This window comes from Sinocyclocheilus rhinocerous, unplaced genomic scaffold (genome assembly GCF_001515625.1).
Source record: "Sinocyclocheilus rhinocerous isolate Xijiao unplaced genomic scaffold, SAMN03320098_v1.1 scaffold2682, whole genome shotgun sequence".
Classification (NCBI taxonomy): domain Eukaryota; kingdom Metazoa; phylum Chordata; class Actinopteri; order Cypriniformes; family Cyprinidae; genus Sinocyclocheilus; species Sinocyclocheilus rhinocerous.
The window spans coordinates 238,401-252,613 of NW_015663712.1; the positions used below are offsets into that span (position 1 = coordinate 238,401).

A 14,213-nucleotide genomic window follows, 5' to 3' on the forward strand; every position below is an offset into this window, starting at 1 on the left:
GACCGGCTTTACTGACGAGATGCGCATGACAATCGCATGCGATTAATTGCACAGCCCTAGTGTGTGAGTGTGTGTGAGAGAGTGTGTGTGTGTGTGTTTGTGTGTGAGTGTGTGTGAGAGTGAGTGTGTGTGTGTTTGTGAGAGTGTGTGTGTGTGTGCTACAGAACAGATGCAGCCGTTTCCCAGCAACCCTTCAGACGCTCGTGTAAACAAACATCAGAAACTTTCATAACGCTCTAGATTTCCTGAGTCGACGCAGAGCTGAAACTGTCAGCTTCCCCGTGAGTTTCCAGTGGGTTTCTGTGTGTAACGCATCTTAAACTTACACGACGGAGTCACACAAGACAAATGCGTGTGTGTTTTGGTGTACACGTATGTGAACTGAATTTTATTTCCAAGCAAACGTGTCGTATTGTGAGTGTTTGTGAGACATGTGTATATTTGTGGTTTTCTGTGCTTGCATCATCTCTGACCTTCAGACTGTGAGTGAAATCTATCTACACCCTACTGATTCTTCAGGTGTGTGTGTGTGTGTGTGTGTGTGGTTTTATTTCCTGTGTGTCTCTGCATGCTGCATTTTAAAGGGCTCATCATAGTTTTGTTTTATTGTTTAGTTTTCCATCTCTGTCACAGTGATCTGTCAGATGTGATTGCTGCTGATATTTGATCATAAATCACAGCTGCTTGCAGGGTTTCTGCTGCTCTTAAAGTCTGAATTTGCCCTTTTACAAATTTAGGCCATTAAAGGTGCAGTATGTAATATTGCCAGCTAGCGGTTGACATGGGTCCCGCAAAAACCCGGAGCGCACATTTCAGAGTAGAATTACTGGCTATAGCATTATTTTTCAGAGAAACAGCTATGTAAACAAAACATGTTTCCTTAATATCTAGTTACTAATATCTAGTAAACATATTATGTTACTTTTTGGCTTTAGAAGGGTCCAAAAATTACATACAGCACCTTTAAGGTCTTAAATCAGAGCAGAAAGTCTTAAATTCATAAAATCATAACATTAAATGTTGCATGCACTGCAAAAATGTCTTGCTTTCCAGTGCAAATATCTAAACATCATTAAATCAAGAAACATTTAAGCAAAATGAAGATGGTTGAAGTCTTGTTTTCTGAGAAATTGAACAAAATTAAGTGAGTTTATGCTTAAAACAACAACAAATATCTGTCAATGTTTTGTGTTTAAGTAGATTTTTCTGGCCTTATTGGCAGATATTTGTATGTCTCACGTCATTTTGCTTCTCAGTGTATTTAGATTTTTTGAATCTTTAGACATTTGCACCAGAAAACAAGACAAATTTACTGAGGAAGAGCATCTTTTTTGTAGTGTGATCAGAACATACAGTCAAAGTTATTTCCATATTACAGTTGAGCTATTTTCTTGTTTTTGTAAAATGAATTAGAAAGAAATGGAGATCGTATTTTCAAAGTTTGAAGTGTTGATTAATCAGTGCAAATTAGCGTTAGCGTGCAATTTTGCGTGTGATTTACTGAAAATGCGCACATTAAAGAACACAGACGCAGCAGATCATTTCTATAATAACCAGCGCAATCTACCAAGAGCAGCGCAAATTATCGCCTGCTTTAAGACATGCTTGTTTTGGGTGTTAAATAATGGCGCAAATACCAGTAATTTGACGAGTGCATACGATAGTAAATGATATTATGGAGGATTCGCCGTGTGATTGCTAATGATGCAGTGGTGTGAGCGGAGGCTGGTGTTGATGTGATGTGTCGCAGGGGGTTCACGAGTCTAAAGGTGTGAGCAGTGATTACCTGAAGCTGGAGTGTCTGGTGCAGAAGGTGGTGTCTCCGTATCTGGGGACTCGCGGCCTGTTCTCCGGCGACGGCTCGGTGGCGCAGAGCTCGTGTGTTCTGGCTGAGCAGCGTCACAGTAAAGCTCACGCAGCGGTCGCAGCACATTCTCCTGACCCATTCTTCGTTTGTTGTTCTCAGAGAAGCGGCTCCTGCGCCGATGGCCGCGCTCCAGCGACTCGCCCGCTAAGAACCCCGTGGTGCGCTCCAAGAGCTACAACATGCCCATGCTGACGCCGGTGGCCGAGTACGACCCCGAGAGCAGCGCCGGCGCCGGGGCCAGACGCCACTCCGTGTGTCAGATGACCTCCTGCGCAGAAGAGCCAGACGTCTGCGAGGGTCCGTCTCCTCCCATCGTGGACCAGATCCTGGAGTCTCTGGACTCCGACACCGAGGGAATATTCATCGACTTCCGCCGGCAGCGTTCCAGCTCGTCTGACTTCAGCCGGGAGAGCGAGAGCGCGGCGTGACCTTTGACCTGACGACAGGCCGCTGAAGACGCACCTGCAGAGTTTGTTTCTCGATCGTGAGTGTTCAGAATAGAAGAATAACATACTACTCTACCGTACTAGTGTTGCAGTGTGAAATGTGTAACTGCACCGATGGACAGTAATCATGACGGAGCGCTTTTACATTTATGTGAAGTTGTTTTGTGCAGAATTGGATTACATTTACATTTAGTCATTTAGCAGATGCTTTTGTCCAAATGAGGACAATAGAAGCAATCAAAACCAACATAAGTCTCAGTTAGCCTAGGGTTAATTGTGCAAAGCAACTGTCTTGTGTTTTTTTAAGATGACAAAGGACTCCAAAGTTCACTCTTCACCGATGCACATCTAATGGACAAAATCCATGAATCATTTTAACTATTTAAAAAGTTCATTATCAACGCAAATTAATCATCATAAATAATTTCATCAAATAATCTTGTTTTTCCATGAAGTATTGCTTTAGAAAAGACAGAAAAAAGTCAGTAGCAAAATGAAAACAAAGCACATAAGAAGCAGTAACGAGCACGAGAGAGCAGAGTATGTTATTAAAGCTGCTGAAGTTATTCAGACAAGAGCAGTGATTTATCCTCTTCTTGTCAAATGACTGATTGATTAATAATAATGTAACATACAGTAAGATCTAATAATGCACAGATGTAATGAGATCCATCCTATGTGTTTTCTGGTCTGTTAACATCTGGCGCAGAAGTACACGAGGCTAGTGAGAGACTAGCAGAGATTTCACTCGAAGTGTTTTGCCATCAGTGTGCTAGTTCTTCATTCAGAACACATGATTTTTGTTTCATAAATACTTCATCTTGTGTTTTGTTGTTTTTAATGAAAGACTCATGGAAGAAGGTACAAATGTCTTTACAAAGACAGTAAAAATACTAATTGGAGACTTTTTAGGAGAAACCATTGGAGCTGAAATCATTAGTCTGTGAATAAAACTAATTGTTATTCGCAGCATGATTTTTTTTCATTATCATGTGTTGAATAATGACTCTTCCTTCACAGATTTTACTAACCAGATTACTATTTTTATTGTAATTCTGATTTTAAGTCAAATGATATTTTACTGGTGATTAAATAAGTTTGTCCTTATTTAGTACGACATTTTCAGGTGATGTGTGAAGTTGTGGGTCCCTCTTTGTTTTAGATTGAGTGTTTAAGATCTGCTTGAACTGAGACGGTCCTTCAGAAGAGATTCTGCTCAGGTCAGTCCAGCCTCGACAAACACAGCTGATAATGCTTGATCTAAAACACCTAGTTCCTCATTATACATGCAGTTTTATGAGCCATCACGCACAGCAGGACTACTTCAGTAAAATGGGGAGAAAAAAAAAAAGTCAACAAATTATTTGGCATTTGTAGTTTTAGTGCACCACCCGTTCATCCGGATCACAGCACATACCTGGTTAGTTCATAGGTTAGTTAGCAGATGGTTGATGCACCTGATCAGCTCAAGAAGTTTGAGCGCTGCAAACACTTTTCATGAGAGATTTATTTTGTACAGCGTGTTGAAATATAAGTTTCACCAGCACAAGATTCTCGTGAAGCTGGCTGTACCTTCATCTGAGAAGAGAAACGTCTGAATAATATACAGAAACTAGAAACACAAGATTCTCTGAAAAGCGAACGAGACGTTCAGTTTCTCCATTTCTCTTTTTCTTTAAATAGTGTTTCTTTGTAACAGAACATTTTCCCTCCATGAACAGAAATATGAATCTATATGAATCAAACTTAAAACAGCATCACAACAACAAAAAAAGTAACTCTGTCAGTCCCCTTTACAAAGCAGAGTTCAGGGAGTCGAATACATTCATCTCCAGCAAAAAAAACAAACAGACAAAGGAAAAAGAAAAACACTTTGGTCGTTACATCACGTACAAAACACCAAGACTGAACCACTGACAGACTGAAACATGACTGAAACATGTAACATTTTCTGCTTTAAAGTGCACATTTTGAGGCTTTGCTAACTGACACACACACACACACACACACACACACGTGTTTACAGACCGACGGAGTGTGTGTGGGTCACAGACGACACATGAAGCGGCTGAATCAGTGTGAGATCAGACGTATTAATGTTCATCTGAACTCACTGACACGTGTTGCTGAGAATGAAAACAAAGCTGAAAAACTGCAGATCAACTGATGAAACTCACACGCGTGTAAAAACGGCAGTTTCAGTTGTGTGTGTGTGTGTGTGTGTGTCAGTTTCATCCGTTCCACAATGATCATCGCGTCATGATGGGGCTTTTCTGTTGGTTTCAGTAACTCGCAGATCAGACTGCGCTGGATTATCTTTCCTATGAGAACATCACATCAGGAGCTAAAATAATACTTAAAACAATTGTAACAGCTAAAACAAATACTTCAGAATAAAAAAAAACACTGAAAGGGTAAAATAAATAGCTGAATTGCACAAGCACTCTATGACCGAACAACAGGTCAAGAGTTCATTGTCAGGAAGCCGTCGAGGGGAAACAGCGCCACCGTGTGTTTGAGACGCGCATCGCCTCGGGAAGCTGAAATCACTGCAGATTCACCGTCATGATTTGATCTTCCACAGCTGTGAAGCAAACACACAAACTGTGAACACAGCGCCAACAGTATAAGAGACTCACAGACATCGACCCACAGCGAGCATCTGACCTTCAGGTTGAAGCCCAGCAGGTCGCTGATGACCCCCGACACGGCCGACAGAATCACCACCTGAGTGATGTTATACAGCAGAGGATTCATGGTCAGACCGTACAGACGGAACGGAGCGTCCAACTCCTGCGGGACAGAGACACGTCAGCGCTCCGATACGATCACAGCGTCAGTCGTGTGTGAGTTTGTGTGAGAGAGAGTGTGTGTGTGTGTGTGTGTGAGAGCGTGTGAGTGTGTGTGAGAGAGTGTGTGTGTGTGTGTGTGAGAGCGCAAACGGAGTCAAACCCAGCGTCACAGACACCAGATTCCCCAAGATCTGATAGCCGATGCCTGGAGTGTAGAGATTGACCTGCGGGCGAGAGGAGGACGAGATCAGGGCTTCAGGTAATCATGATTTAGCACACGCTTCTATCCAGAGACGTTCAATGCATTTCTATCAGTTCACTGCCTTCCTTCCTCTGCTTCACACTCACCCTGTTCATTATCATGCCGCTGATTTCCAGCACAGACATGTCTGCTTTCTTGCATTCGTTTCCTTCCCACACGATGGCGCTGACGCGCTCCAGGCCCGGATTAGAGCTGTGGAGCCACGGCACGTGACCCTTCACCAGCAGCAGAGCAACACACACACACACACACACACACATCATTTACACGCTTACTGCAACAAAACACCAGGGGCCAGTTGTTCAAAAAGTTTAATCTGGGTCAGAATGATCTGGATTTGGAAATCTCATGTTTTGCTATCCAGGATCAGGTAACCCATCTTACTTTAGTGCCGGTTTTTCAAAGCAAAATTGGATTGGATCACCCTGATCCAGATACACACTTTTTCAGATTTCCAAATCTGGATTACTAGTGCTCTACGGAGCCCCTAAAGGGACAAGCTGATGGGAAAAAAAAGAGATGGGGGGGGGGAAACCACTAACTACTTCTGACTGGTCCATCTCTGATGGTTGTGCCAATGTAGTTTACAATCAGTGATAAAAAAAAAAACTTTTAATGGAATATTTTAGTTTGATATTGACAGCTATTTGGGGATTTAAGGGATATTACACTTTACAAATGTTGTACTTTTTGGATCAGTTTTATTACATTTTTGTTCCTGAAATCCACCCTTCTGCTGGGATCAGAATAACCCCGGTTTTTTTTTGGATCAAAAGTATCCCAATCTTACTAAAACGCTTTGAACAACACAAATTGAGGATTTAATCCAGATCAAAACAAAGATTGGATTTTGTGATCTAATCTGAATCAGAATTTTTTTTTCCTCTTAAACAACCCATTTTCAAGATTTGATACAATCCAATGGACAAAATCCGATCAGATCACTATTGAACAACTGGCCCCAGCTCCACAAATCTGAACCAATGAGGCAGCAGCTGTGGATCTGCGACGCACCTGATGAAACGGGTCGTCTCTGAACTCTTTCTTAGACGCAGAACAGGCTGCGGATCCGTCGGCGTCTGTTTCGCTGCTGCAGGAGGAGCGGCACTCGGCGCAGTGCAGGAAGTCCTCCCACAGAACATCCTCCGTCTCAGACTCGTGCCGCGCGCTCTCAGAGTCCTGCGTCCGCGAGCTGGAGCACCGCGAGCTGCAGCTGGTGCCCGACTTCAGCGTCTCCTGCTGAGACCAAACCACACATGAAGCAGCCTGTGTTTGTGCTCCTACAGAAGTACTGATTGTGTGTGTGTGTGTGTGTTCTACCTCAGCAGTGTAATGCTTCTTGTAGTGGTGTGCTTTTCTGTTGCGCAGCGTGCAGTCGCTGTTCTTGCGCTCCACTCCTCTGCGGAGGGCGCTGTAGTTCTCTGGGTCTTCTTCACTGGACGCTTCACCCGACATGTTCTCCACCCCACGAGGAACCGCAGCCTCAGACAGACACTGACACGCACAAAACACATGTCAGTCACGCCTACACGTGTCTGTGTGTGTGTGAGTGTGTATTCTGCAGCTCTGATTCTATTGGACTTGAGTGCTGCCTTTGATACAATAGATCATGGGATTCTCCTAAAGCATTTATCACTTTTAGTTGGGATCCGTGGGACGGTTTTAAAGTGGTTCAAGTCTTCTCTTGCGAACAAAGTATTCTCTGTGAAGTATGGTGACTGTTTCATCTACAGCCTCTATTACCTGTGGGGTTCCTCAGGGTTCTGTTATTGGCCCTGTACTGTTTTCCTTGTACATGCTGCCTCTAGGCTCGATTTTTAATAAATACGGTATGTCTTACCATTTGTATGCCGATGATACACAACTTTATCTCCCTTTGAAACATGGAGAGAATTGTGGTTCAAATTTCCTTTTGGCATGTCTGGAAGAGGTGAAGAGCTGGATGGCTCACAATTTGGTTCAGTTAAACCAAATTAAAACGGATATTATGATTTTTGGCCCCACTAGAGGATGCCCAGACATAGCCACTTATTTAGGTCCTTGGTCAGCCTACTGTCATGACCAAATAAGGAATTTAGGAGTTGTGTTCGATCCAGATTTGAAATTCGACAAGCAGGTTAATGCTGTGGTTAAGAGTTGTATTTCCCAGATTAGGTCTCTTGCTCAATTAAAACCTATTTTGTCAATGAAAGATTTAGAAAGGGTTATTAAAGGGTTACTCCACCCCAAAATGAAAATTTTGTCATTAATCACTTACCCCCATGTCGTTCCAAACCCGTAAAAGCTTGTTCGTCTTCGGAACACAATTTAAGATATTTTGGATGAAAACCGGTGAGAGTGCGTGCGTGTGTGAGAGTGCGTGTGTGTGTGTGAGAGAGTGTGTGTGTGTGAGTGTGTGTACCTTGCCCGTGGGCGGCAGGATCAGTCTGTTGTGCTGGAGGCTCCAGTGCGTCTCGGAGCGCAGCAGGTCGCAGTGAGGCTCATGCAGCTGTAAACCCTCCTCGCTGCTTTTGCTGGTGATGCCCCCATGTCGTTCCAAACCCGTAAAAGCTTGTTCGTCTTCGGAACACAATTTAAGATATTTTGGATGAAAACCGGGAGGCTTGTGACTGTCCCATTGACTGCCAAGTAACTTACACTGTCAAGGCCCAGAAAAGTATGAAAGACATCGTCAAAGTAGTCCATCTGCCATCAGTGGTTCAATCTGAATTTCATGAAGCGACGAGAATACTTTTTGTACACGAAGAAAACAAAAATAACGTGAGAGTGTGTGTGAGAGTGCGTGCGTGTGTGAGAGTGCGTGTGTGTGTGTGAGAGAGTGTGTGTGTGTGAGTGTGTGTACCTTGCCCGTGGGCGGCAGGATCAGTCTGTTGTGCTGGAGGCTCCAGTGCGTCTCGGAGCGCAGCAGGTCGCAGTGAGGCTCATGCAGCTGTAAACCCTCCTCGCTGCTTTTGCTGGTGATGCGTCCGTCCAGAGACACGTATCCATTGTCCGTCTCTGTAGACTTATCGATGGACAGCTTGGACTTTTTAGACCTGATGGGACAGCAAGGAAAAGAGCAGGTTCTACTAAAGGCTGTGCGTTTGATCAAGCGATGTGTGGAAGCGCAGCTCTAGTCCTCTACAGCAAACGCTGATGGGAGCTTGTGAATCAGTAGAAAGAGAACCGGTTTCTGGAGACAGTCACAACTGTGCTTCTGGGGGAAAAACAATTGAAACGGAGCAAATGGAATAAAATGGCTACAAAATCCCTTTATCTAGTGAGGAACCTCAAAGAGAGACTTAAAACTGCACTGCAGCGCGATGACGTGATTTCAGGAAAAGAGATGTTGTAGCCAAGAAGATTGTAAGAGGAGATGAGAGAAAGAGAAATACACACCCCTCTTTAAAGATACCATGCCAGAAATCTTTGAAGAAAGCCACGAGGCTGCGTGAGCCGGCAGACAGCGAGCCCTGCGGCGCCCCCTCCTGTGTGTTATCAGTAGTGCTAGAGCCGTCGCCTTCTCTATGAATGTCCAAATGAGCCGCTTTCCTCAACTTCCTTTAGCGAGAGACAGCAAAGTGCAGAAAACTTAGAAATCTTAAAACAGAGCGAACTTTGATTCCCAAAGTCAAGAGAAGCGAAAGGCCTGAAAGAGACGCAGACTCAGCGGAGATGATTCAACCGAACTCTAAAATGATTCATTTACATTGGAGCTTGTTAATCAAAATCCTTTGGATTTTAGATCCTTTAGAAAATGCATTTCTATTCATGCTTCTGGAATATGACTGATCATTTGTGCTTGTAATGACATTTCTTTTTATGATGCTGACAATCGCCTAATAATGAAGACATTAGTGTCTGTCACAAGTGTGAATTTGATTTGGATCCATAAATCAAGAGAAAGCTTTTCATGAATTCAGCAGAATCATCTCGACGTGCTGACGCTTCCCCCGATTTCATCTGTAGTGTGTCGCTGTCAGTGAGACGGCTGAACTTCAGAAGAAACCAGTCACACAGAAGAGCAGAGTCTGACCTGCGGCGTTTCCCGCTGCCGCCGCCGCTGGCTTTAGGAGTGTGTGTGGAGACGATCTGGCAGTGAACGGTTCCTAACAGCAGCATCAGCCAGATGGCTCCAAACACCTCGGTGACGGGGACGCTGTGAGGACTGGAGATGCTGAAAAACAACACGGCCGCCAGCACTGCAACACAAAACACACACCGATGACATGAGGATCACTTCTCCACTCATGAGTGACAGGAAAAAACACACATAATCCAGTGCAGCTAATCCTAGAAATGTCCATCGTTAGGACAGTAAAATAAACTCAGCTGTTAAAAGGCAGGAGAAAATGATTGAAGAAGCCAAAGACTGCATGTTCAATCAAACTCTGTAAGTTAAATTAAACTTCAAATTAAAGCTTCACTTTCAGCCATGACGAACATGGATTATTTTAAGGAGAGATTTGTTACACAATTATTACACACACTCACTGTTCTTTTTAGTAACCTGTAAAAACAAAAGCATCTGAACTCCACCCAGATCTATTTGCACACGTCTCTGACAAGAAAAACAACTACAGTGACCTCAATGAACAACCTAAAAGCAATCATACGCGTCATTCAGTCAAACTGAAGGAGCGACTCGCGGTTGGACGTGTAGATGTGAATCACTATCAGGGCATCACAAACACACCGGACCAAAACCATACTCCAATCACAGTAAGGACAGACAGTATATAACAATAATTCTGTCTGACATTTGTCTGCTGAAAAACAAGCGATTGTGTGTGAATAAACGCTCACCCTGCAGCAGGTAGAGAGACAGCAGCAGGTAGAAGACGGCTCTCGACGTCACCTGAATCCACCAGCGGAAGAAAAATGGGAAGAAAACCACTCTGACGATGCCCTTCCGGGTCAGAGAGGTCCACGGGCTCTCGGGCTTCGCTTTAGCAAACGCAGAGCCTGACGAATAAAACAGAAGACGAGTTACGAGCCGCGACTGACCTGTGAAACAGACCTGAACGTGACGTGAACAGACACCAAAAACATCAAATACAGGTATACCTCTGACCAGATCCACATCAATCAGGTCCGGCTTCACGTGACCGGTCTTCTTCGGTTTGTTCCGCAGACCCTGCAGACAGACAGACACTCATCAGACAGACAGAAACTCATCAGACAGACAGACAGACGCTCATCAGACAGACAGAAACTCATCAGACAGACAGACAGACGCTCATCCGACAGACAGACACTCATCAGACAGACAGAAAGACGCTCGCTCGACAGACAGACGCTCATCAGACAGAGACACTCATCAGACAGACAGACACTCATCAGACAGACAGACGCTCATCAGACAGACAGACAGACACTCATCAGACAGACAGACAGACACTCATCAGACAGACAGACACTCATCAGACAGACAGACGCTCAACAGACAGACAGACGCTCATCAGACAGACAGACAGACGCTCATCAGACAGACAGACAGACGCTCAACAGACAGACAGACGCTCATCAGACAGACAGACAGACAGGATGACTGACAGGTGCATTTCCATTACAGACTTGCACAAAACTTTTGCGATATTTTATAAATGTAAATCAAAAACTACTGCGAAATGATGGCGTTTCCATTTACCGATGTTATGTGACTAAAACGTCATTTTTTCCTCTCGCCACAAGTCATGGCAACGGATGTTGGTAGATTCACGTAAATTGCAGCCACCGCACTAGCCATTATTTTTAATCAAAGGAGACAGCCGCTTATGAGACGCTTCTGAAACGTGGTGTGGCGCAGCTGGTATAAAAACAAGCATTGAATAGAGTGGCCGTAATGCACATGTACAGTGTAGATAAGGGCTTATCCAAGCATTAATGGCAAGAAAAGCCCTTTATACTTGAGAGCGGCCTTGTATGAAGTGTTTCTTGGAGGTTATAGTACATTAAAGAATGACGTGACCCGTTTCCATTGCAGTTTTGCGATATATTCCTTTTTCGAATTTCCTGAAAAACCACATCATGCGAGCTTAAAAACTTTTTTGCGACATATGGGAGGTTTTGTGAAATTGACGTGTTTCCATTAGGCGTATTTTTCTATTCACAATTTCAAATGGCACAATTTGAAGGGTAATGGAAACGCAGCTAGTGTCTTCTGCCACAGCAGATCATTCATTCATACTGATGGGGGAAACCATGCATCTCAGCACACACACTTCTCATCATATCAGTTTAATTAAAAAAGATTAACAAGATAAATTAGTGAGTTCATGACCATAGTGCAATAAAGACTTTCGGCAGGATCTGAAGCTGCTCTTTCAGTCACACTCACGACAGATGATTAGGGATTTACAACTCGAGTTTATTCATATGAAGACCTCCAAACATCAGTTCACACACAAACACAAGCTTACACCTCTCATGGTGTTTGTGATGCTGTCTATTAAGGGTGCAGTGCTGCGTTTCATGCCCTCATTAGTGTCCTGTTGCACTGGTGCTCGTGTAACCAGAGAGCCGTGTAACGTGGCCCGTCTTCTGCTAATAACCAGCAGATATTCACACAGACAGCAGTGATCTCAAGATCAGAACCAGCTGCAAACAACACAAACACACAGACGTGTTTCCTGTCCATCCCTGCTAACTTCCTGCGGCTGTTTTCATGGTAAAGCACAGGTTAAAGCCGTGTTGTTGGCGGACGACGCTTCAAGTGACCCAACTCTCTTCTCTTAATTCCAATCTTTAACTATTCTATCAAATTAAAGGCAGAAACACCAAAAATATTACCTATAAAATATTACTTTAAAACGATTCAGGCCTGACATTATTAAAAATCTTTTCAATTTCCTCAAATAATTAAAAGCAGCGCAGTCAACAAATCATGATTTAGAAACAAGTTGAATACGAACCGCACGCTCACATACGCCGCTGATGGCATTTCAGCAATAATATTTTCCCTGTCAGACTCTGAGAAATAATAACTCTACAGTCAGTCCTGACATGAGAGAAAAATATTATGAAATGAATCGTTCAGATTCTATGCTGATTGGATGAGCTGCATTCAAACCATCGATAAATGCACAACCTGTGACACACATCCTCTGTTATTGTTTTTACTCAGAATATTACAGATGACTTTAACACTTCTAGTTACAGGATTTAGCCGCAGTTTTTGTGGATTCAGGCCGCTGGTAAAATGACTGTAAAACGGATCGACTGATCAGGATTTGTGCCGAATCAGAGAGCTTTATTCCTCGCTGCAGCTCATTCAGAGTATCTGGGCAGAATGAAGCTTGACTCAGACTTTCTGTTGTCTTTATTTTCGTCTGTCTAGCCCTCGTTACGCAAGACATTCAGCCAAACATGAGTCACAGCGCAACCAGTCAAAGCAACACAAACAAACTCAATGCAGATTCACTCTCGAGCTGCTGCCATATTCCGGCCAATGAGAGCCGATCCTGACTCTATTAGCCTCTATTACATCATCATCATCATCAGACGCGTGTGTGAGGAGTTTCAGACGTTCAGCTGAATCTCAGTAGATTACAGTAAACCCTGGTGTTACTGATGTGATCTTGTCGGAGTCTGAACATGCTCTCACACAAATACAGGCGTCCAGTCGTGTTAAAAAAAAACCACACGCAGCGCCACCTACAGGCTGAGAGCGGCGCCGTACTCACCCGTCTGATAAACTGCTTCAAGTGAAGGGAGACAGAGACACGTTTAAAGGAAGAATGAGCGAATAACACACACATTAACAGACACACACACACGCTCTTGCAGAGGCAGAATGAACAGGTGAAAGTCTAATCAAGAGTCGCTGACACGTTACCTTGATCTCTCGCTGTTCCACTGATTTCTCCCATATCTGCTGGTCATACGCACCGATCTGACAGACGAGACACAGACACAGACAGGTAGGTTATACATCCAAATCAGTCAGAAATCATCCAAACAGTCAGTCGCCTGTGTTTAAACAGACTCTCTCATTGAGCGTCACTCAATCTCCTGAGACTGGAGAATCGCACTGATCTGTCACCTGTCAGTCCAAACACACCCAGAGCTCGTTATGCGTGTTCATTATGTGATGGGACACGTTTAAAGAGGCGGCGGTAATGAATGTTTTCTGGGTTGGAGCGCCGGAGCAGGATGGAGGTCTTGCGGATCGAGTTTCTGGAGATCTGTGGAAACACGAGCGTGAATGGATGCGATGCGCAGCTCTGATTGGTCTGATTGTTGCCGGGGGCAATAAGTACCGCGACTCGGTGTCGTGTGCACGCTGGAGGTGAAGACGGCGACGCTGGACTGAAGTCACACGGTGGAAAACACTCAATAATTCACGAGTTCAGTCTCATTAAACCTACAGCGAGCGCACAAACCTGCAGGAGAACAACCTGCGAGTGTTGCTCTGACTAAGCATCATCTGTTTTGTTGTGATGTCGTCGATTCAGGAAACAGTCACAGGATTCGTCCATAACTTCAGTGAACCCAACTCTAATAAACCCTTCAGCTTCAGTTTGTCAGAGACATCAGAACTCCATCCTCTATCAGTCCAGAACGTCGTCATCATCATCATCAGTGTCACACACAGACAAACAGAAGCTCAGACACATGAAGTCAATGTGAGGAAACATCAAAAGCTCTCCGATCGCTCACCTTCTTCTGGTACCAGAGCACAGCATCACGCACCTTCGACGCCATTTACATGTCAGGAGTCACACGCTGGAGCATTTTAAGCTGTGAGAGAGAGACGGGAGGAGATCAGACGGAGCTCTGCGGTCTGACGCACTTAAGCTCTTCTTACCTGCAGCACAGGTGTGTCCAACACACACACACACACACACTCACACACTCTCTCTCTC

The 14,213-nt window shown here is 44.2% G+C and overlaps 2 protein-coding genes and 1 long non-coding RNA gene across 3 annotated transcripts in view; all 3 read right to left on the reverse strand.

Annotated features, from left to right (window-relative positions):
- The window catches only part of c4h11orf98 (chromosome 4 C11orf98 homolog), a 17,135-nt gene extending 15,174 nt beyond the window's left edge, over positions 1–1,961 (reverse strand). The window contains exon 1 of the mRNA XM_016539363.1: positions 1,787–1,961. Coding sequence (XP_016394849.1) covers positions 1,787–1,946 — 160 coding nt within the window. The 5' untranslated portion in view covers positions 1,947–1,961. The remainder of the gene's footprint in view (positions 1–1,786) is intronic.
- Positions 1,962–3,802: 1,841 nt separating this feature from the next.
- Positions 3,803–5,131, reverse strand: LOC107729014 (uncharacterized). Its single transcript, XR_001638540.1, has 2 exons — positions 4,981–5,131; positions 3,803–4,897 (listed from the first exon to the last, which is right to left on the reverse strand). It is a non-coding gene; the product is annotated as an uncharacterized LOC107729014 (long non-coding RNA).
- Positions 5,132–5,254: 123 nt separating this feature from the next.
- LOC107729012 (putative homeodomain transcription factor 2) overlaps positions 5,255–14,213 on the reverse strand; it is a gene marked incomplete at its 3' end in the record, with an annotated part of 12,249 nt that continues 3,290 nt past the window's right edge. Inside the window, exons 2-13 of the mRNA XM_016539362.1 lie at positions 14,008–14,088; positions 13,184–13,240; positions 13,032–13,043; positions 10,414–10,483; positions 10,153–10,311; positions 9,383–9,548; positions 8,746–8,907; positions 8,210–8,402; positions 6,688–6,861; positions 6,382–6,603; positions 5,454–5,582; positions 5,255–5,329 (exon numbers count right to left, since the gene is read on the reverse strand). Coding sequence (XP_016394848.1) covers positions 5,255–5,329; positions 5,454–5,582; positions 6,382–6,603; positions 6,688–6,861; positions 8,210–8,402; positions 8,746–8,907; positions 9,383–9,548; positions 10,153–10,311; positions 10,414–10,483; positions 13,032–13,043; positions 13,184–13,240; positions 14,008–14,052 — 1,464 coding nt within the window. The remainder of the gene's footprint in view (positions 5,330–5,453; positions 5,583–6,381; positions 6,604–6,687; positions 6,862–8,209; positions 8,403–8,745; positions 8,908–9,382; positions 9,549–10,152; positions 10,312–10,413; positions 10,484–13,031; positions 13,044–13,183; positions 13,241–14,007; positions 14,089–14,213) is intronic.